The sequence below is a fragment of the Megachile rotundata genome, chromosome 1, assembly GCF_050947335.1.
Source record: "Megachile rotundata isolate GNS110a chromosome 1, iyMegRotu1, whole genome shotgun sequence".
NCBI classification, from domain to species: domain Eukaryota; kingdom Metazoa; phylum Arthropoda; class Insecta; order Hymenoptera; family Megachilidae; genus Megachile; species Megachile rotundata.
This window is the reverse complement of record NC_134983.1, coordinates 17,581,689-17,606,902: the sequence shown is the minus strand read 5'-3', so window position 1 is coordinate 17,606,902 and position 25,214 is coordinate 17,581,689. Positions and strand designations below refer to the sequence as shown.

Below are 25,214 nucleotides of genomic sequence, written 5' to 3'. Positions count from 1 at the left end.
GTTGACCATTTAATCAGTTGACCATTTGATCATTTAAAGATCTGATCATTTGAAGATTTGATCATTTGATCATTTGATCATTTGGCCATTTGATCATTTGATCATTTGATCATTTGGCCATTTGATCAGTTAACCATTTGATCATTTGAAGATTTGATCATTTGATCATTTGAAGATTTGATCATTTCATCATTTAATCTATTGATTATTTAACAATTTTACAATCTAATAATGTGATAGCATGATAATTTAAAAGTTTGATAATTTAACAATATAATAATTTGAAAATTTAAAAAAATTGAGAATATGGGAATCTGTGAAATTGGAAATAGAGGAATTTCAAGCTCTAATTTAGATTTTAAATCCGATTTCATCATACCTAACAGGGTATTACAAATTACTCGGTTTAACAGTTTGAATACGATTGAAACGGTTCAACAAATCTCACACCAATCCGTGACATTTCAACTGCCACATCGAATTCCTGCTGAAAATCCGCTAAATCACCCATCCATCATTTAATACGAAGTACATCGAACCGTCAAATACCATCGTATTTATTTTACTTAATCAATTTTACGTATGGATTAATTCATTTGAAATTACCCTTTTATAAATATCAATAATGAAATGCATCCAAATTCGATGCATTATTATTTTAGGAACTCAAATGTCCCTATTTGTTCTGTTTCAAAAGTCCACATTTACAAATTGACTAAATTCACTAAATTTTTTAAGTCAATTTAAATAAATATATTTACTAAATTTATTAAATTTAATTCTCAAATTGAAATTATTAACTTACAAACTCCACTATTTCTTAATGTATAAATTCCTAAATTACCAAAAGTGTAAAAGCTCAAACTTCCAATATTTCAGGCTTTCAAATAGAAAAATCAAAAAATTCTCAAATATCCAAAAGACAATCACCCACTAACTTCTACATTATTCCACAATTTCTATTCCTTTCTATTTTCCTAATACTAAAAAAATTACAAGAACCACAATACATCTTCACAATTTATTTACATCTCGCTCGTGTACAATTAACAAGTAACTAAAAAACAGTGCAAATATAAACAAGATTATCACTACAGTTTCGTGCGAGTCAATTGTTTCTCACTCGTCATATTTTTACATAACTTGCAATAAATATCTATAAATCTATAAATTACAACAAAAGCCAGCATCGATAATAAAAAAAATTCCAAGAAAAAAGCTTCGGAGCTGTCTTTCTGCAGGTAGAATACTGTCAAGTGCAAAAGGTTAGGTTCGTTTTCACAGAAAAATCGCAGCTACGTCAACGGCGGTATCATGCGCGTTTACACCGAAAGCACGAGGTAAACACGGTTCATTACTGCAGCAGCAGCATTCGTTATGTGCCTTTCTCGAAACGACGACCCTCCAGTGTTACTTGCACGGTTAATGTAAGGAGAACAAGGTCGCCGTGAACAACTCTTACGGCCTTCTTGAATAAATGAACAACGCGTCCTGCTGCCTGCGCGCCGGAAAAGCGGTTTCGTGATCCGCGATATCCAATGAATGCATCTCGCGTTCCATCCATTCCGGTAATTCTAGCTGGCAAACGACGAAACCGTGTTTGAAGTTCGTCGTCGACCGGCCAGGCCTGTGTTGGTTAGAACAGGCTGGAAATTCGGCGAACTTGCTCGGCAAAGCGAGCCTTATTTTGTTTTATTTGTAAACGCGACGATTTGCACTGTGAAACGAACTTCGCTGCTTCTGTTTGTGTTCCCGTTGTTTTTACTGCGAAACGCGGAATACAACTTTGTCGAGAAACGATCCGACCAAAGAAATACTCCCGAGTGGATTAGAAAACATATTAAAAAGAATGTGTCGAGAGTTCGAACGAGGATTATGGAAGTTGAACAATTTTAGAGCGAATAAGTTATGAATTTCGAGGAAAGCGTTTGTGAGGAATGAATTATTTATCAATTTTTACTTCGAGGAACTCGGTCGAATAATGAAAGCCGCGATAAATTCAGAAAGTCAGTAATTATTCAGAAGCGCATGAAATTTGATTTGATTCGCTTAATGATTCAAAGCAATACTGTAATCATTTTTAAATAGAATATTATTTCGAAAGTATCTGAATTAAAAATTTCACTTCGAAATTTTTGCTTTGACGTTTAGACTTTCGTTTGAAATGAAAATTCCTGGGTTTCAAATATTTGTACTCGACATTTGTGTAGCAAGTTTGAAATAATTCCGAATTAATACTGTATCAAGTAGATTCAGGGAAATTAAATTAGTATTTTGATTATGGTCGACGATGTAATCAAGCAATTATACGCGAAAGAAACAAATGAAAAGTTTTAAATTACGTTAATTACGGATGAAACAAGTTTAAATCGGCAAATTAATTACAATTTTCTTGCTTCGTTACGTACGGCTTGTAATATTAATATCAAATAAATTACGCAAAATACCCAAACGCGTTGAAATTGGAGAACGAAACAATCCCAAATAATTGCAATTATTATAGGCAGATTCTCTTTGAAACCTTGCAATCTCTTTAAATTTTTGAATACCAACGCTATTAAATCAAATATTGGTCTGTTCAAAATTGTTCATTCTCCATTGTTCCTTCACGAATAACGGATTTTATACAGATCGATATAGAACACTCACGTTATACAAAAGATTGTTGACGTTTATATTCGTCAACCGCTGAATCTCGTCGATCAAACTTCGTCTATAAAACATTTCATTGAGTTCAACGCGAATACGCGCGAACGGAGTGTTTACCGTGCTTGAACGTGTTCACGCATATCTTGGAGCCATCCAACACACGAGTAGCTAAAACACGACAAAAAATAAATCTAGGACGATAACAATAAAAGCGATTCGACGAACCAGGTGGGACGCGTGTAAATCGTTGATCAAACATAAAAAGGACGTGCAAAAACGTAGATAGTGCGATAGCGGAAGGACCGACAGGCTGCAGAATCTGCGCAGTATGCTATAAGTATTTACCTAAGACTTTGCGCACCGTGGAAATACGGATTCTGAAATTTTCAAGATCTTTTACCTTTTACATATGAATTTTGTAATTTCGCACTTCGAAATTTACCGTATTTCGATGTTTGTGGGGGAGAATTTGCAAGTTTTAATTTTTGGTTTTTAAGTTTTATGCTTTGCAAGTTTTAAATTTTCAAGTTACAGGTACAGAAGTTTCAGATTTTCGAGTTTTAGATTATCGAGTTTCAGATTCTCAAGTTTTAGGTTTTCAAGTTTCAAATACCCAAGTTTCGGATTATCAAGTTTAAGATTCTCAAGTTTCAGATTATCAAGTTTCAAATTCTTAAGTTTCAGATTCTCAAGTTTAAGATTCTCAAGTTTCAGATTCTCAAGTTTCAGATTCTCAAGTTTCAGATTCTCAAGTTTCAGATTCTCAAGTTTCAGATTCTCAAGTTTCAGATTCTCAAGTTTCAAATACCCAAGTTACGGATTATCAAGTTTCAGATTCTCAAGTTTCAGGTTCTCAAGTTTCAAATACCCAAGTTTCGAATTATCAAGTTTAAGATTCTCAAGTTTCAAATACCCAAGTTACGGATTCTCAAGTTTCAGATTCTCAAATTTCAAATTCTAAAGTTTCAAATACCTAAGTTTCGGATTCTCAAGTTTCAGATCCTCGAGGTTCAAACACTCAATTTTCAACTTCTCAAGTTCCAAATTTCCAAGTATGAAATTTTTAAATTCTCAAGATTCAAATTTTCTAAATCCCAAGTTCCGAATACTCATGTTGCAACTTCTTCGGTTTCAAATTCTCAAATTTCAAGTTCTTAAGTATTACATTTCTAAATTCCCAAGTTTGAAATATTACAATTCCAAATTTATAAATTCCAAATTTTAGAATTTCAAATTTTCAAATCGTAACCCTTTGCACTCGATACACGACTCTCAGTCGCCATTCGATTTAATACAACAATTCGAAATAAGCATTTTTCGCCTAATTATATAATATCACATATGTGACATAAACATAATGAAACAGAATAATAAGAATTATTTATTAGAGAAACAATCTTTCAAGTCGTAACCCTTTACACTCGATACACGACTCTCAGTCGCCATTCGATTTAATACAACAATTTGAAATAAGCATTTTTCACCTAATTATATAATATCACATATGTGACATAAACATAATGAAACAGAATAATAAAAATTATTTGTTAGAGAAACAATCTCAAGCGAGTTCATTTAACTTTTTAGCTACTAAATTTGAAAGTTGCTTGTAAACAATAAAAATACCTTCGAGTCCAAAGGGTTGAATTTTCAAATATTGTAACTTCACAATTTCCAAATTTTATTTTGCATCCACAATAATTCCAAACTTGCAAATTCTCTCCTTTCAAGTCATATTTGCAGTTAAAAAATTTCGAAATTTCTATATCCCTAAATTTCCATGTACACAAATACCCTCAGAAATTGCTGCGTCGATCCCGATTACACTGGAATAAAATGTTGAACGATCTCCTCAGTACGGCGTTGATTGTTCGACGCGTGTTCGGATGGCTCTCTGATCTCGGAACGAGGTTGTAAGCATCGACATCGATATTTCAGTGTCTCTGATGTCCCCAAAGGCTGTCGGTTCCGTCCCCTTTTTTCATGCTGGTTCGATCGACCAGCTCTTTCGACGGTGTTTTCAGATTGTACGCCAAACCAACGCGTGCCATCAGTTCTATGAACGCTGTGGTCGGATTCAGGCTGTAAGCTCCCAGCTCGGCAGCCTTGTAGTCCCACGGGAAACAATGATGATAATTGTGCCAACCTTCGCCCAGAGCGAAGAAAGACACCGTCGGATTTTCCACTGGTTTCACCTGCCTGCGATATTTCGAGGGGGGATCGTGTGTTAAATCGTGCATGGGAAATTAAAAAAAATAAAATAAAATAAAAAATGGACGTGAGGAACGAGTTCTCGTGGAAGTTTTAATTAACCCGGTCCACGCCACGATCCTGAGCCCGTACCGGGGACCGTGGGTGTCGGCAGGGTATGGAAACTTGCCTGTTATACGGTCGATTTCCCCACATGTGAGCCAAACTGTTAACGATAAAAGTGGCGTGTAACGACCACACGTAGCGGATGAGCGTCGCGTAAACGCTTATGAACCATGTCTCGCCCCACATGAAAACTGGCAACAATGTCGGTTGAACGAAGCATAGCCACAACATAATGATCTCGTAATGCCTGTAACATCGTATGAAAACGTGTCAACGTACATACCCTTGTCTAATTTTTGACTACTTGTAAACTCAGTCTTTTGCATAGCCCTCCATAGGAGCGTTCACACCTTGCATTCTGCTTCTTCGAATATTCAAGTTCGAATTCTTGATTACTTCGAATATTATGTGTCTTTGAATAGAATTTGAATTTCAGTACTATCTGTTAAACGTACAGTCCCGAATTTCAAGTCTGGAGTTTGCCGGTACTCAATGCGAATTATTCGAATAGTCAGAGTTTCACTCCGAGTTCCACGAGTATTCTTATATTCAAACTGTTAAAATTACTCAGATATTCGAAATTCAAATTATACCATTTAAAATTCAAATTGGAATTATTTGAATATTCATATTGCAAATTCAAATTATTCTATGAATACCTAAACATTCTACACTTATCAAGTTACCCAGATTTAATATTCCAATTTCGCATCCCAGTAAATTTGGAATTATCAAAATTAATCGGTCATTTCGAGCGTCAAATCTGATTCTACGGATATTTGAATCGCGCAAATCTTCCTTAATCCAATTGTTCAAACTATAACGCGAAACCTGTTTGGCATAACTGAACGATTGAAATACACGTATCGGTGTCATGAACGAGAACCATTCTATGTTTAATTACCCATGAGAAAAAGGGTCGATAGGACAGTTTAACCGAGAAAAGCATTATTGGCCTCTCGCTACTCGAAGCTTTCAGATGTAAATCGTGTCTTTTCAGAGAAGCGTTTCGACGTTTCATCTACAGTACACGTTAGCTTGATTCATCGGAATTCTGAAGATACGTTGATTCAATGTACGACTACGTCAATAGTACGGACAGAAACGTTTGATTTACTCTCGTGTGCTTTTCAGCTTCAATTAACTCAAAGGGCGAATTAGTCCGTTAATACGCTTTTAATGGAACAGCAAATTTGTATGGCATTCGTGGGACTTTATTAAAATTATTCAGAAAACGTGTCCACGTTCATTAAAATTACGTTTGATGCTATTTCATGCACGGGACATTTGCTAAACAGTCGTTCGGTTTTAATCTCGATAAAATTTGTTTTATTTGCATCGTCGGAAATGTAAAAATGTTTATGCGATTCGTTTGGCGTTAATGTGACGTTTTATTCTTTATGAAAATTGTGACGGGATAAAAACTGAGTAAAATGTTGTTCGTGTTTGAAGCGTTGAATTTTAAACATTCGTGGGCTTCAGAAATTTTAGGTTTTAAAATTTTTGACTTTTACTGAAGCCCAAAGAATTACTAAACTGAAAAGTTTTGTAACTGAGGATTTTAAGACATCCTTTCAAACATTCAAAAATTTATAAAATTGACTATTTAGAGAATTTAGAAAAATGTTCGGTTATTAAAAAATTTAAGGACGTATCAATTTCTAAATACCGAAATTAAGAGAATTTTAAATGGCTGTCGAAGCTACGTTATTTATGGAACCGCGTGATGTATTCACTTCAGTTTACGGTGTGAAGAGAGGTGATTAACCCCGTGACAGAAATATCTTACTTGTCGAAGTACTGTATTACAGGATCAGCAGCGATGTCGCTCATATCGATTTTACTGCCATATTTCTTGACGGACGGGTGTCGTTTAACCATCAGCCACCCCATATGAGAAAAGAAGAATCCGCGTCTAGCATCGTGTGGATCCGCCGTAGTTTCCGTATACCTGTGATGGGTTCTGTGATCTCGTATCCAGTTGTAGAAACGCGTCTGATCAAATAAAAGACATTTATGGTGTCGTTTAAAAGAGTAGTCATGAATGAGAGGAGAAGCAATTCTTGTGAACCTACTTGTCCAGCCATGCAGTATAAGCACGCTAGAAAAATACGTAGAGGAACCTTAGCTGAGTAACTTTTGTGCGCCCATAGGCGATGGGCACCTGCCGTTATTCCGTAACCAGACGTCACACCGTAGGTGATATCTTCATAAAAAAATTCACAAAAATTACAAATTTTTTCATTTCTTTAACACTTTGCACTTCGCTGAAGGGACATTTTAAGTGACAAAATTTCGGAGCGCAAAGGGTTAAAGCAAAATATGGAGATTCGGGGACTTAGGAAGTTTGAGATGTGGGCATTTAGGGATTTGCTGAATTTGAGATCAGGGATTTTAGTATTTGGATTGTTTCAAATTTGGGCACTTTTGAAATTTTGAGAATACCTCAAATTTTTAAAATGCTGGAAATTTGAGAAATTTTGGGAATTTTGAGAATTTCTTAATTTAGCGTTTAAGATTTGGAGATCTGAAAATATGAGAATTCGAAAATTTGAAGATCTTGAAATTTGGTTATTTCGGGATTAGTGTGCTTGGGAATATGAGAATTTGAAAATCTACAAGTGTTAGGCTTGAAAATTTAGAAATCTGGATTCTACAGGTTAATACATAAAAACATTGGAACTGGACTATTCCCAAATTTTTCAAATTGAATCGTTAAAAATTTGGGAATTCGAATCTTCAAAAATTTGAGGATTTAAATATTAAAAAATTTGAGAATTTGAATGTTTAAAAATTAGGGAATTTGAAAGTTTCTAGCTTCTGATATTAGCTGCACGAGATATTCTAGAGAGGCGTAAGTCAGTGTCATTCAACGAACGTGATACGATCTTTTAAACACAATCCTGAATCGAATTCCGGATAGCTGTCTAAAAGTTTCCCGGATATCCTGAGTGATTAATCTTCGAATGACGGTAGTCTGATCCATCATATCTCACTTTTATGAAATGGACACGATAATGCATCGATTAAAACTAGATGAATTTCATATTTTTGTTACAAACGAGAAAAATTGATTTGACTTTATTCGGAGTTCAATGCAAAAGTAAACTTGAATATTATAAGTGTGCGACAAATTTAAAGTACTTACGTAAGAAATGTTAACAAAATGTTAGCACAGTACTAACAATGTTATTAACAAAGTATTAACAGAGTATTAACAAAGTACTAACAAAGTGCTAACAATAGTATTAACAAAATACTAACAAAGTATTAACAAAATGCTAAGAAGGTACATACAACGTATTGACAAAATACCATCAAGGTATTAACAAACTACTAATAGTATTAACGAAGTATTAACAATAATATTAACAAAATACTAACAAAGTATTTAAAAAATGCTAAGAAGGTACATACAACATAATTATCAAAATACCATCAAGGTATTAACAAATTACTAATAATAGTATTAACGAAGTATTAACAATAGTATTAACAGAATACTAACAAAGTATTAACAAAATGCTACGAAGGTACATACAACGTATTGACAAAATACTATCAAGGAATTAACAAACTAATAATAATAGTATTAACAAAGTATTAACAATAGTATTAACAAAATACTAACAAAGTATTAACAAAATACTAACAAAGTATTAACAAACTACTAATAATAGTATTAACAAAAGTATTAAAACGAATAATAAAAATAAAAATAGTAACGAAATCCTATTATTCGAGAAATCGGTAGAGCAATTAAAAATTTGTAATTCGATACGAGCCCAGAAAAAGATCGATACCGTAGAAAGTCACAACAGATGGCCACTGTAATCAAGTCTGAACGCAAAGGGTTTAATCCAATCTCAATTTGTAACACGAGATACGGAATAAAATCGAATAAACAGTCGGCAAAGATTGGATAAAAGCAGGGGGAAAAATCTATTTGGAATTCTGTACGAATAAAACGGAACAAAGAGGAAGAAATAAATCTGAGAACCGACGGATTTCCTAAACGAAATGGAGGCGACGTTCGATATATACTTACTCCAAATCCACGTCCAGAACTTGGCATCTCGATAGCCGTTCATGAAACCGTAAACGGCGAGGAAATGAAGCACAATGATACCAATCACATTTTCCCATATTATAGGTTGCCTAGCCGGGATTTTCTCGGTTGGTAGCGGTAACGGCTCTGCGTCCTCTTCCACCTTTCCATTGTCGTTTTTCTTCTCCTCGTACTGAGTCACCGTCGAGCTGTACATTCCTGCAATTTCCGTTCCTAATACCACAATTATGGATTTTAATAATCTCGTTATCGTCAGTCAGTTAACTTTCGATATGACGGTTACTCGCGTTTCTTAGTTTCATATCGAAATCTTCGTATTATCTACCCATTTCGACTCGATGGTTATTCAAATACTACTGCAATTCTCATAATAATGCAGCTTTTATCATAATGCGACATTAACCCCCTGTGCCATTTATTTACCAGATGCGTCAGTCAAGACTATTCAGAGCTACAACATTAAAACGAATAAGGAAAATTAACATGTAACTATTTTATAATTAGGAATCCTAGATAATACAACTTATAGTTGGGTCTAAATTTCAAGTTGAAGAGTATAAGGTTTGTCGCGTTTGAGCTGTGAGTGCGTCACGAGCGAGACTCGTCAAAGCACAGGATGAGCTACAGCGTATCTGTACTTACTTTTTTTAATAAATTTTAATTTAATCTTATATCGATATTCTGTTTTAAAAGGCTTTTATTTATTTTATTTTTAACAGTGTATAAACCACAGCCACTATACGATTTTATCAAAAATCAGCTTGCGTATACCATACCCTCTAGCTATAATTTTAACATGTGGTCTAGAAACCACGCCCGGGTTAAGTAAAAGTCTGCCTTCGTCAAATAATTTTCCCCCTAAAATCATGTAACTCAAAACATTTTTTGCATCGTTATTCCCAAAGATATTTAATTAGGTCCATTTAAAGGAAACACCCCATACAATTATTAAATTACATCCTGTAGCACTTATTACAGTAAAAAGGTAAAAAATTATAGTTCTACAATTTGCAGTAAAAAATTAAGAACAGTTGCAATTTCTTCATGTAGGTTCCTGAACACCTGGAAACATTATAGATTATCATTGAAAGTAAAAGCAAATTGTGCACCAATCATGATAGTGAAATTTACTGATGAGTGACGGAAGTGAGTAAATTATTGCAAAGTTTTTCTCATCAGAGAGGAAACAATCTGTTCCGCTTTTTGCCTTGAAAGTTTATGATCTATCATATGAAATGTACAACATCACGCGTACTATTCAAACTATTTTGATTGCCTTCATTACAGCGTTCGATCAATTTTATCGACCATCAGATTAGCCATTGGCGCGGATGCCAATTATGCATCAATCGTTAAGTTACGGCACAAAAAGCAGTGATTGCTTTCGTATCGTAACGTGAACGGCACTCGCTGTTCGACGCTGATGATAGAAACCAGTATGTCCGGTTTCAAGAGAGCGAGTATAATTCGATTGATGAATGCGGTTGGGGAATCACGCGGAGCCAAGGTGAGATTGACATTTTATGAGGCGTTTCTAGTGAAAGATATTGCAAGTTCAAGGCCGACTAACTTTCGCTAAGTTGCTGAGAACAACGTCTGCAAAGTGTAGAAGTTTACAAATATGCAAATTTATGAATTTATAAATTTTAAAGTATGTAGAGCGAAGTTTAGAATTTGTAAGTACACTTGTAAGTTTGGAAATTTGAACTTTTGGAAATTTGTTGGGGCGAAAATTTATGTGGGAGAACTTTTATGGTCCTAATTATTTGGAGGCTCAATTTGAAGATTTATGAGCTTGGGAAGTTGACAATTTTTACATTGCAAGATTCTTTAAATTTCTGCGTTTCTGCGTTTCTGAAATTCTGCATTTTTGCATTTACAAATTTCTGCGTTTCTACATTTCTGAAGTTCTGCACTTTTGTATTTCTAAATTTCTGTGTTTCTACAGTTCTAAAATTCTGCATTTCTATATTTTTGCAATTTTGCACTTTTTTCCTTTTTTGCATTTTTACATTTCTAAATTTCTGTGTTTCTACATTCCTAAGTTCTGCATTTGTGCATTTTTATATTATTACAATTTTGCATTTCTGCATTTCTGCATTTCTACATTTTGACACTTAAAAATTTGCATATTCGTACATTTCAACATTTTTCAATTTGGAAATCTGGAAGTGTGAAAACCTCTCGAAAATCGCCACTTCAGAAGTGATATTACACAAACAGAATTAAAAGTGTTACAAATATAATTGATTTATTGGAGAATGTAAAACATATAGTTTTAATGACTCATCTTGTATTCATTATCGTTCAAAATTTCTCAGACACTCGGTATATCAATAATTTCTAACTCTCTCAAGTCGATGGTTCATATGTCACACCACATTTAGATATCGCATTATAAACCAAACTAAATGATACCTCATCGGTCATAATTCATTTTATTGGTCAAGGTGAAGGAAAGCGAGAAAAGTAATGAGAGAGAAAACTGGAAGTGCTACGTTCGCTACACAACATGCATTTAGAAAGTCATGGCTGTATGAACACTTCTCTGATAAAAGATCATCTGAATTATAGATGAGAATACAAATTATCACACTTTCCTTTGCATTGAAAAAATTATTATAGGTTGTTTCATATCAGATTGTCTATTTCTATCCATAAGAAATCTCGAAGAATTTAATGACCTGAAGAAATTGCAGAACAACATTTGTATTAGAGGAAAGTTTAAAATTCAATGAAAATGATTACACAAATATTTTAATAATATCGTTGAGTTCTTTCTTGTATTGAGTTGGTTTCTAAATTATCTTATTTTCCATTTGTCTGAGTTTATTCATTTCTAAAACTTGTAGGCTTGTAAGTTATAGTTTTTTAGTTTTTTAGTGTTCCATTTTCACAATTTTCTAATTTTCTAATTTTCTAATTTTCTAATTTTCTAATTTTCTAATTTTCTAATTTTCTAATTTTCTAATTTTCTAATTTTCTAATTTTCTAATTTTCTAATTTTCTAATTGTCTAATTTTCTAATTTTCTAATTTTCTAATTTCCCAATTTCCCCATTTCCCAATTTCCCAATTTCCCAGTTTCCCAAGTTCCTAATTTCCTAATTTCCCCATTTTCCAATTTTTCAATTTTCCAATTTCCCAAATACCAGCTTCCCAATTTCCCAATTTCCCAATTTCCCAGTTTCCCAAGTTCCAGTTTCCCAATTTCCCAATTTCCTAATTTTCCCAGTTTCCCAAGTTCCAGCTTCTCAATTTCCCAATTTCCCAATTTTCCAATTTCCCAGTTTCCCAAATTCTAGCTTCCCAATTTCCCAATTTCCTAATTTCCCCATTTTTCAATTTTCCAATTTTCCAATTTCCCAGTTTCCCAAATTCCAGCTTCCCAATTTCCCAATTTCCCAGTTTCCCAAGTTCCAGCTTCCCAATTTTCCAATTTCCAAACTTTAAAATTTCCGGTTTCCCAATTTCCCAATTTCTAAATTACACAATTTCCAAATTTTGCTATGTCTAACTTTCCAAATTTCTAAATACCCCAATTTTCCAACTTTTCAATTTCTCAACTTTCAATCTCCCAAACCCCATGATTGAAAATCCCCCCATTCAAAACTCCCCAAATTTTGAAATTAATTTTGCTACTTAATTGTTACTAAATTACTATGTAATAAACATTACACTCAATGTTTTAAGTCGTGAATCCATGTCATAAACATAATTTAGCGGTACTTTCATGCCACCAAATTGCCGCAGCCTTTATACCGTATTTCGAAATCGTCTTACTCGATAATCAACGACCTAATAACCAAACTCAAATGTACCGTAAACCCGTTAAAATTATTAATGCTTTTTACGATGCAATTAGCTGCGGGTATCGTAAGTAGCTAAATCGAACGTCATCAAATGGCGTGGAACAATCTCGGATGGGTTCGGAGATTAAACGTGTCGTTTAATGCACGCTCCAATACACTATCTCTTAATCTACGATACCCTTTGTTTCCTATACACACACCATGCACTAAAGACTAACGTTTCCACCCTATGGACAAGTCGATAACATGAAGCTTATTAATTAATGCACACTACCGGGCTTATAACGATGCAATATAATTATTAACTGAAGATTCAAAATGCTAATTTCGTTGCTAGTTCGGTCATTATAATCGGTTAACTATGACACGTGGAAATATATATTAAACATAGATCTGTTAAATTAGAATAGAACAGAATAAAAATGTTTAAATGAAAATCTATAAAATTGATATCATAAAATACTTATTGTCGAGTCATGCTTATTGTCGGATAATAAATTCGAAAATTGTATATTTGCTTTAATATCCGCAGTCTGATTATTATTAGTCAATGGAGTATTACTACCCTCAGGTGGGAAATTGGAATCGATATTCTATATTCCACCTAATTCCCGATGCATTGGATTCCGTGCTTTTTTCGATAAATTTCTTAACCATAGAATAATCTACTGTTCAAGTTTCCTCAATCATTCTAGCAAAGTATTTTCTGTACCTCTCGAACAGAATTATTTATCGGATTCTGACGAAAAGTTTTTCATTATTAAACTTGAAATTACTCGGAGACTATTGATTTCCCTAGCATTTCACTCGGCTACTTTCTTATGCAGAATGTTCCGTAGAATCGACACGTGTAAAAAAAATATGTCGTCCTACCTACATAGAAATGTAGGTGAGTGTACGAGTGGATGTACCACTCCGCAATATTGGAATTGAAATAACTTTGAATGAAATGCTCTCTTGCATTAAATGTGTTAATACAATTTTATAAGGAATCGTAAGTGGATGAAAACATTCAGAAATGTATTCCATTTAAAAGATCAAATTTGGACTTTGTATGTCACTTATGTGCTTCGCATGTGCGTTGCAACGCTGCACATTAGATCACCACGCGTTATATTGCAACTACAAGATTACTTGGTTCTTTTCCTTCACCACGTGTTATGTTGACGTTTGTTAGATTGTTATGCATTATATCGCCATTAGTGGAATCACTACTCGTTATATCGCCGTACACTGCATTCGCGTTATATAGCCGTGTGAAAAATTTCAGTATTGCATTTACCACGCGTTGTTATATTGTCGCGTATTTCATTGTTTCGCGTTATATCGCCGTTAGTGAAATCACTACTCGTTATATCGCCGTACACTGCATTCGCGTTATATCGCCGTGTGAAAAATTTCAGTATTGCATTTACCACGCGTTGTTATATTGTCGCGTATTTCATTGTTTCGCGTTATATCGCCGTTAGTGAAATCACTACTCGTTATATCGCCGTACACTGCATTCGCGTTATATCGCCGTGTGAAAAATTTCAGTATTATATTTACCACGCGTTGTTATATTATCGCGTACTTCATTGTTATGCATTATATCGCCGTTAGTGGAATCACTACTCGTTATATCGCCGTACACTGCATTCGCGTTATATCGCCGTGTGAAAAATTTCAGTATTATATTTACCACGCGTTGTTATATTATCGCGTACTTCATTGTTATGCATTATATCGCCGTTAGTGAAATCACTACTCGTTATATCGCCGTACACTGCATTCGCGTTATATCGCCGTGTGAAAAATTTCAGTATTATATTTACCACGCGTTGTTATATTATCGCGTATTTCATTGTTTCGCGTTATATCACCGTTACTGAAGTTACTACGCGTTATATCGCCGTACATTGAATTACTACGCATATATCGCCATACGAAATATTTCAGTATCACATTTACCACGCGTTGTTATATTGTCGCGTACTTCATTGTTTCGCGTTATATCGCCGTTACCGAAATTACTACACGTTATATCGCCGTACACTGCATTACTACACGTTATATCGCCGTACATTGAATTACTACGCATATATCGCCATACGAAATATTTCAAAGTGTTACATTTACAACGCGTTGATATATTGCCGCTGTTACATTGTCTCGCGTTATATTGCCGTTAGTGAGATCACTACACGCTATATCACCGCACACTGCGCCATTACGCATTATATCGCCGTGCATTCTACTTCGAGCTGTTATATTTACCACGCGTTATATTGCCACGCATTAGATCGTTACACGTTATATCGCCACTCACTATATCGCAGTGCGTAGTATCTACGCAACTATATTACCGTAACCAATATAATCACACATTATTGCCGCATGTCAAATTAGCATGATTTAGATTGCCACGTACAATATAGCCGCGTACAATAGCATGCAATATCAGCACTATAATTGAAAGCTCTCATCATATTCCATTCGCAATAACAAATATTATAGAATAATTATATAACACATAAAGTATTAAAGAGAATTCTAATAAACTTCCCGTACTTATGGAAATGTTGTTCCATATTCATCGTCGCGGCAATTAAAGTTTCACATTGTTTCGAATGCAATTCGTTGAACGATCGTTCGCATCTAAATCGTGTACGTTCCATGATGTTTAATTCGCGAAAGTTGAAGAAAAATGCGGAGTTCAGTAAGGTGGCTCGAATCTTACGGCAAGTTCCGAGATTCAATCAAAAGTTTAATGCATTCGAACGCGAACCCGCAGCACGAATTACCCTCGAGAGAAATTAGACGGTGAAATTCCGGCGGTTCTTTATCGTTCTGTATTATCGCTTTACGATGGGACCGGCTAGCTGAAGAAATTTTATTAACTGGCCTACTTCGTTGGTATACGGCCAAATTTCGACCGAGCAGATGTCCAACTTTGTATTAATAATTCAATAAGGCCGATGACACACGTACAACTCCGATGGTCGCTGCGTCTGATCGGGCTATAAAACTGCATGCTCGACATCTGCGACTTCCGAATCCGATATGCTGTAAGACGTTCCGCGATATATGGAAAACTTCCTTTTCCTTAACCGATACACACGGTGTTCCTGAACCGATCCTACCGAACGAAAATCTATTGATCCCTTCTATGGAATTTATTCACGTGAACCTTCAATTTGGAGAAAAATGAATTTGAATGGTTGTCAAGTGCATACACGTGTACTCGACTAACATATATTTCGATTCGACAGCGCTCGTGATCATATTTTCTCTTATTGGACAATCGAAAAAGTAGAATAAAACGATAATCCCCGTTATCGTATATTGTTCAATTAATTAAAGTATTATCGAAAGCTTTGTCCACTTTGTTCGATATGACACACATACCAACTTTCATATCTTACTTAATACTCGTAACATTGTCACGCTACACTAGAAATTTCACATTTAATACTTTATCGGGCAATGTCACGTATTCGTGACTTTGTCGCGAAACACTTATACCAAGTTGCCCCATTTACCACGAGTACGCGTTTGTTGCAAAGAACTGGAATAAAAAATAAGGTAGTTTATTCGTGAACAGAGAATAATTCAATTTCGTTTGATGCCCGAAATAACTGTTACCCAATATTGTGGTCGACCCGTTTTTCTTTAACAAAAGAATCCCGAAGTTCACTTCCCGTCTACAATATAGCCCGATACAATACTTGATACTTTTCTCTTCAGGAAACTCATAAATGTTCCACTTGCGACGTTTAAATGTTTACCAATATCCTATCCACATTTTCCAACCAGCAACTAATTTGTACGGCCATAGCAATCAGTCGAAATGGCCGTCAACGAAATACTATGTTATATGTGTATATCGCCGCTAATCACTTTTCTCATTAATCGATTGCGTGTTGCGCTAGTTGTTTTTTTACGAACCAGTGAATTTCGACATTTACAAACCCGCGTTTCACGGTACGGCACACGTCATGAGCATCAAACCGAGCATGCAGCGCTCTCGCTCATAAAAATCTCGTCTTTCGACACGCTAGCAAATTTCCTTTTCATTCTCTGCGCTGCTGGATCATAAAAGTTCGTTCGTGGATCCGTGACCGCATCGGTCACGAATGATGGACTGTCGAACGACGAAACGACCAACTGACTCCAGGCAATTTCGATCCCGTTTGATCGATATTATCGTGTATTCGGATTGTTCGAACGATTCGAGATACAACCGACTGACATGTACCCTCGAGCAAGGTGTTGTTGCCAATAACGGGATTAACGCATTAATCTTTACAGCGGAGTAAAATTGTGGGCCACTGACAAAAGTTATATTTTCAGACGACTCGAGATTTTGGTAGGTAGGACTTTTCGAATTTTGCAATTTTAAACGTAGGGATCTCGAGATGTAGGCATTTTGGGTTACAGTGACTTCGGGATGTAGGGGTGACAAGATTTTGTTATCTAAAGGTTTCGGAATGTAAGGAACTCGATATCTGAAGTATCGTGGACTAAACACTTTGTGATCTAGGAACATCGAGATCTGAAGAGAACTCAGCATTTTTGGAATTTAAAGACTTCAAATTTGAAGACCAAAGAACTTTAAAATCCAATGATTTTTGATTTTAGGAGTTTTAGATATAGTGGTATACATCGTTGCCTGGAATACAGGTGTAGAATACAGGAACTTTGAACTCTGAGGACTTTGAAATATGTTCAGTGACTTGTTAATTTGAAAGTACACGGATAGGGAATACATACGCTGTCCTCCACATACGAAGTTGCAAAATTAATGTTCAAAAGGAATGCCAATTAAGTAGCACATAAAAATGCTAATAAATCCACTTCTGACAGCCATAAAATCAATGACGTAATCTTTCCATTAACGAAGATATAATTGCAGTATCATTACTAGAAAGAGAACCTCTTCCGATCAGGATGCGCGCGAAAGTGTTGATACATTTCCAACAACACGTGTTATTAACATCATCGGTATCATTACCGTATCACGGAATCAGAAAGTAGCAATTTCGCCGGCACATCGTTAGAAAGTACCGCACACGAGCATATTTCACAAAGTCGAACGTAAGCGAAGAGCTGAATCGAACCCTGAATTTTCTTTCCTCGAAATCCCTATTGTTGGCGTGTCAGGGTTGCGTATCAATGCCGCGAACTCACCGAAACACTGTGGCGACTATTCGCAGACGTTAAATCCAACTGCGATTGCTCTAAGCCGTAGATAACAGTGCGCAACAACCCCGCGGGTGACGCTTTGTAATTACCTTCATCTGTTAATGACGCCTTCGCGATTTGCGCAACCGTAGGGCCGTAATACGGGTTACAGAAAGGGATTGCAGTTTGAGAAATGGATCGTTGAACTTCGCGTGGCCCGCTCGTTGCAGATGGCCGAGAATAAAAATCAAGGAAAACACTGCGTTATACAGGGCGAGTCATAACATGTGGACATAACGGTAGTTTGCTTCAGCGAACGTAAAATAGTTTCATTGTGCTTGGATGAAGATTATGTATTATTTTAATGACACATTTGCCTCTTACGCTATTAAAGAGGATTATAATTGCTTATCTATGGTTGACTATAGAATGAAAACGTCATACAGGAATATACCGCTATTCGAGCTCTGCTTAGCTTATTCCTATAAATGGGACCCATTAATTTTCATGTAGTTCACGTTATGGTGCAACCTGTAGAGAAACGGGAGAGTTTCGAGCATTTAACACCGGTTGAGTCAAGTCGTGTTTGTCCGTGATGGGGATGAAAGATTGACGTCCAAGGCTGAGAAATTAAAGACGATGAATCTTCCACGGTACGAAGCTGTCTATCTTTCATAAAACATCAACTTTCGCGATTTATCGCCGAGAAAACGCGCCCGTGAATCGTAAGTAGAACACATCTCGGTAAACATTTTTAACGAACCTCGGAGAAAACGGTCTTTCATTACTAACTATTTTCGTGCAATTTGCGGTGATATATTACACGACCATGTGTGAAGTGAGGCAATATACGACGCGTAAGTGGCGCTTAGCGATGGCAGCTGCCGATATGCAGTGGCGATATGGTGCGTGGTAATATGTGGAGAGTCGCGATAAGTGGCGCGTGGTGACGTATGGTGATATACGACGCGTGGAGATACGTGATGCGTACTGATACATGACGCGTGACGTTATGGAGCGTGGAGATATATGGAGCATAGCGATATGTGGCGATGCGACTCTTATCGAAATAACCCACAGTGTGCAGCAACACAACGTTACATGTAGACATATAATACACTGTCATGTAACGGTCACATATTCTACTATATCGCAGTAAAAAGATAATCCGTAACATACTTGTAAAACAGAATTAAGATCGCATCAAGATTTGTTGTAATTCTTAAGATTACAAGTTTCAGCTGATTACGGACGTCGGCAACAGAAGGTAATACCAACAGACAAGGATAAAATGAAAATGCTTTCCTAGAATGTATGTAAGCGAAGCTATATCCCATTTTATTTGGAATATTTGTCTCCGCCCTGAATACGTAGCCCGTATAAAACTGACGTATAATATACGCGCGACGACAGTAGGAAAAATACGCTCGAGCGAAAATTGCATTTCCTGTTGCATAGTTGCCAGCGCGTATCTCCCCTAAACGAAGTGCCGAGCACGAACTAGCAATTCATTAATAAAGTGCATCGAATCTCGACGATTCTGTCTGAACTTTCGAAAATAAATTCCCGATAATAATTGATCGAGTTCGGTGCAGAAACTTTCGTCCTATCTCTGAGAGACGAGATTTTCTATTTTAGGCCGCGAGTACGGCTTGCAGCCGCGACGAAACAGTGTGATATAACCGTCGCGGCCTCGTAAGTGCTTCACGTTCGAGTTACGGGTCTTTCAAAGTTCCAGCATTGCGGAAAATGTTCGAAGCAGCTTGTTCCATCGAGCAAACAAGCTTTGCAGCATCGTACCCGTAAATTGTCGAAAATTCCTGGAGAGTTTCGAACTGTTTGACAAACATCTGCCATGTGGGATCGTTAAGATTTTGCCAAGTGACAATCGATCCCTACGGGGAATATTATACGTCTATCTCTTCGGTGTTCGGATTTATTATATTCCAAATTTCGATCTTATGTAACATAACAGATACTAATAAAAGATACTATAAAGGATACAGATGCTAACTACTATAAAGATGCTAATAAAAGATACTAATAGAAATATTTTCCAAAGGTTTCCACATTTTTAGATCTCCGTATATCTGTATTTTTATATCAACAGAAAGGATATGAATAATACTTGAGAAAAATAGGTGGACATCAAATGTCGATAGTTGAATAATTGAACAATATACGTGCCCAGATTCGAGCACCTCATTAGGAATATCCTGTTGTAAGTGTAATTAGCAATTCCGCACGACCATTAAGTAGTTGATCAGACTATATATATGTATGGATAGATTTGGTATTAGACACGTACAGGCTTTGACGAGCAAATTAGGATTCTAACTGGTTTGCCGATGCACAGCTTCGCGTAGCCAAGTACCCTGTACAGTTAGCTGTAAAGCTAGTATCGTTGGCTGTACTGTCGTTTTCAATTATACGAGTTATAATACTTTTAAGTGCAATAAATTGTACTCTATTCCCCGGGTGTTACAGCTCTGTACTTCGTTAAGTTTGCTTCGGAGCATGTTGGTTCTTGTTTAGAACTGTTGTTTCGCCCGGGAATTCATCCTTTTATTTGGATCGTGTATTCTTCTAATTGCTGTGTGGTAACGGATCCTCGTTATAGAGCTGGTAAATTTGCCCAGTTATTTGACGTTTATCCGTCACCGTGTACCCGCGTTCCAGTTAGTTAATAGGTTGCTATTCAGTGTTTATCAAACGCGTATTTTATCGGATCGTTTATCAGACGCGTTGTTGCCAGCTTATCGAATTTTTCGGACCGTATTTCGGGTGGGAATATCGATAACCTTTTCAGAGTTAATGAAAGTAATTAACACGCGAAAGACACAATGGACATAAAGCTGTGCAATAAATATACTGTCTGTTCAGTATGAACTTGTTAATACTGCCGGTTTAATCGTGCGATAAAAATCGGAAAAGTGTTTACTTCGATTATACTATAATCATAATTTTCATTACGTAAGTCTGTTGGTCTAAAGTCGCTATTTTAGTTGTATCTCCAAGATAATATCTTAGAAGTTTAAATTTTCAGAATCATAAATTGTCAGGTTCACAAACTTGCAAAATGATAAACTTTTAAAAATGGTAATAAGCTAGAACAGCATCTAAACAGATTATTATCCCAGAGAAATATTGTATCTCGATAGTTTTAGATGTGAGCAGAGTTCGATAGTAATCGATACGCGCGTATATGAACTATCCGAATTAATGAAGCAGCACATATGCAAACAATCCTGTACGTCGTAACAACAATGCATCATCTATCAAATTATCGATAATTGCCAGTAACATTAGCGTGTTTTCGACGCGAGTTAATACATGAGGGTAGTTTGCGAGTGATCATGTTAACGATAATATTATTGATAGCCGTGCGTGTAACGATGAGACAATTAAATGACCGCATCAAAGGACGGAATCCGTGAGAAGTCTAAATTTCAGAATTCTAAATCATCGAATCACGATAGCCGAACAAATGTTCGATTTGTCATAATTAGCTCGCTACGCGACACCCTCGAAATCGAGCGTTCGTTCTCGATGCTCCCTTTTCACGCGCCGCTCTAATTGCGCGCGTCAATCGCAACAGCTAATTGCTGCCGCTTGCTCGAAAACCGAGCTAACCGATATATTCGCAGCACCCTTGTAACTACGGCATCGGTTTCGTGTCACGTGTGCGCATACATACCAGATATTTCGCGAAAAAAGGGGTCTATACCCTTCACATTTATAGCACTTACGGAGAGTAGCAAAAAATACCCAATTAGACTGTTTTTTTAAATCAATGTTTTCAAGAATCGATATGTGAGAATTTCTAGACTTTCATTGCGTGTAGAAATGAGATATTTTTGGAGTTGGCAACACATCGAGGTGGTCGAATGCTTCTTCTATTGTTTGTGGTATGTGATTTACTGTGGTCAGTGATCTACATATATGATCAATTTTGAAATAATTGGAAATCATGTTTGAAACTCCAATTCTTGCGATTATAAATATCCAAAATTTTCTATCATTCTTGTAGTATGTTGTTAAGGTTACGATAATAATATGGCAACAATTTATATGTAATAAGACATTCATATATGTCTTTTGAATACACGACATGTACACTACCGTCCATAAGTATCCGGACACAAGCGAAATATGCATTCGTGTTGCATGAAAGTTATTCAAGTATCTGCAACAGTAACTAAAATCGATTTTTTTTCTGCGAAGGTCAGAATACTGGATCGTTTTTCGATTGATAATTCTCGTTTGGAACTCGTATCTCGATGGAAAAGAAGCTACAGACGAACTAAACCGAAACTGTCGAGTGCGTAGCGTTACCTCCATTCTTATCTCCATTGAGGGAACCTAAACATCTACCAACAGTTTACAAACACTTGAAACATATCGAAGAACCCTCTGAATACGTTCTGCACCATAGAAATGAAACACAGTAGAAATTAAAATTTTTTTTAGAATCGAAAGCGTTTCATTAAATTCACAAATTTGGACTTTGTACTTCTGGATATGAATTTTACTTTCACACTTTCATTGTATAATTTGTACTTAAAAATTAATTCTATTACGTTATGACACCTCGGAAAAGATAATAATAATTATTACAAATGATATGATAACCCTAAATACCTTTCGTACAAAGTTCAACTATGTTTTATGTAACGAAATCAAGTGACGGATACTTATGGGCGGTAGTGTATATGGGACTGTTTGCAATATCTCAATTATTAACAATTTTTGTGAAAGTGTTTATATGTATAATTAGCAATAATAAAATCTATAGTTATTAAGAAATCTTTGGTATTCAAAATCACATTTGCGAAAATCACATTGCGAACTAAATATGAAAATTTCCAAATTTCTTAATAACAACAAAAGTGACATATGGTGTAACAGTACATCTGATAATACAATTCTAATAAATATAATGTGTGAAAATACAATGCATAGTAATATGTTATAATACATGTGACAATATAATCCGAGGTAATACAACGCGTAGTAATGTAATGTTACAACGCGTGGCAATATAACGCGTAGTAATATAGGACGCAGAAATGCGACGCAATATAAATCGATGCAATAAAAGTAGTAATATAACTATACGAGGCAATGCAATATTAATACAAAGCGAAGCAAACTAACGTATCCAAGTATGACAAATGCCAATGCAACAGATGGAAAATATGTGAATTGAAGAAAACTCTATTTCTACCACAAAAGTGACCATGCCTTCTATCACAGATACCAATTTTGAAAAAAATTCGTGTAAAATTTGAAAGAAAAAACTGTTGGACATATTGCAATAAAAATACGTTCCATTCAATAGTGACCATAGCGTAGCGGCGATTTCAAACTTTTTTGCACAATTTTATAGAAAATCCATATTTTAGGTACTCCAGTTCTTTTTTTTCTCAAAATTGATTGAACATCTGGACTGAAGTTACGCTTGCGTTCACTATTGTTTGTTTCAATATTAGTCACTGTTCGATCGGTTTTGATAATTTAGGGATTTGAAAATTTGAAATTTCAAGTTTGACAGTTTAAAGATTTGAAAATTTAAGATTTTACAGTTTGAAGATTTGGAAAATTGGAAATTTAAAAATTTGGAGATTTAAGAATTTAAGGTTTGAAGATTTGGAAATTAAAATTTAATAAATTTAGTAAATTTTAAATTTACAATTTCGAATTTGAAAATTTGATGAGTTGGAAGTTTGATAATTTGAACACTTGAAAATTTGCAACTTGTTCATTTACGAATTTGACAATTAGAAAATCTCCAAGTGCACGAGTTTGGGAAATTTAAGAATACACCAGTTTTCCAATTAAAAAATTTTAGTCACGCTTTCAAAATAAAAAAATCTAAAAATTTACTTTAGAATTTTGTAATGAACGCGGTAAAACGTTCCTGAAATTCCAACAGAAGAAATTGCGTGCACACTAAAATGTACGCAATACTTCGTACATTCCCCAGATTCCGAATTTGCGCCGTCCGTCCCTGTTTTTCGACGCCCCGTATGAACCGTCTAGCGGTTGTCTGACCTAGGTCTGGTCTGGTTCGTTCGGCGAAAAAAAGAGAAACGACGGTTCGGTTCATCGTGCAGCGGTATGCTTTAAGTATCAGTAATCGATACATCTTGTCTGCGCCGATGTCACCGGCGGCACCAACGAACCAACCAACCAGCCAGGGTATAACAAGCCGCTACGAGAGGATCGTCAAGTTTGCATCGCTACTCACCTGCTGTCGATTCGTTCACAAAACACTTAGAAAGTCAGTTTGAACACGAACGTCGAAGCGTTTCATCGAACCTGTCGAAAACGTTTCGCGTCAAACCGCACGGTGATCGCGCATTTATAAAGTGCCCCCTAATCTCCCGTGGTTAGGTACCTTCATTGTTAGACAGACACACCGAACTACCGATGCAACGTCTCGTGTTTTACTTTGGTGGGGATACCCTGGTAGATGTGTTCCACGATTTCTAATACGGTGGTGGGTCTCTGTCTGGAAAACTGGGAGAGAAAAAAGTCACTCTGACGTTTCCGACTAGCTACTCCTTCCACCTTGATCCCTTGTAATCTCATTCCCTCGAGTCTTCCACATTCTCTTCTAACCTGGCTTATATGTTGTATATGTATACGAGATGGGCTCGGATAAATGGTATTGGGCTGTTTGCTGAATTCGTTGCTTTTCTGACAAGTGGACGAGGATTGTTATAAGAGCTAGCAATTTAGTAAACTACCCAATGTAGATGTTATAAAGCTGTGGAATTTACTCAATAATCTGTGAGAAATTGATGTGGATGGAGTTTAGGATGGAATTGATGAGAAATTGATGTGGATGGAATTTAGGGAAGTATCGAATATGTAATAAGATGTTATAACAAAGACTGGAATTTGCGGAAATCTGTAAGTCGATGTGGATATTGTTAGGGAAGTTACGAATTTGGTAAGGTAATAGTAAGATGGATGTTATCAAACGCTGTGGAATTTGAGGAATGTCTATAACATGGTTTACTTAGATATTATTAGAGAAATTACAAATTTATTGAAGAACTCAATAAGTAGATATTGTACTGCACATCTAAGGACTTATTTTATTAAACGTTGTAAGTGATTAAATACAAGACGATGCATTTTCTTCTGTTTGAAACACTGAAATACTTACTTTTAAAATGTTTTATCTATTTAACTGAA

General features: G+C 35.8%; 2 protein-coding genes across 6 annotated transcripts in view; one reads left to right on the top strand and one right to left on the bottom strand.

Annotated features, from left to right (window-relative positions):
• Positions 1–25,214, top strand: part of Fstl5 (follistatin-like 5) — a 309,162-nt gene that overhangs the window by 231,995 nt on the left and 51,953 nt on the right. The gene's annotated exons all lie outside the window — the stretch shown is intronic.
• LOC100882409 (acyl-CoA Delta-9 desaturase) lies at positions 1,008–24,411 on the bottom strand. 2 transcript variants are annotated; one of them, XM_076538744.1, is made up of 6 exons: positions 24,259–24,411; positions 9,014–9,232; positions 7,041–7,171; positions 6,755–6,960; positions 5,026–5,212; positions 1,008–4,844 (listed from the first exon to the last, which is right to left on the bottom strand). In XM_076538744.1, the coding sequence occupies exons 2-6, from the start codon at positions 9,228–9,230 to the stop codon at positions 4,584–4,586; spliced, it is 1,002 nt and encodes a 333-aa protein (XP_076394859.1). In that variant the 5' UTR covers positions 9,231–9,232; positions 24,259–24,411; the 3' UTR covers positions 1,008–4,583. The 2 variants fall into 2 exon arrangements, with proteins under 2 accessions (XP_076394859.1, XP_076394858.1); XM_076538743.1 differs by having other exon boundaries at positions 9,014–9,247; positions 24,259–24,408.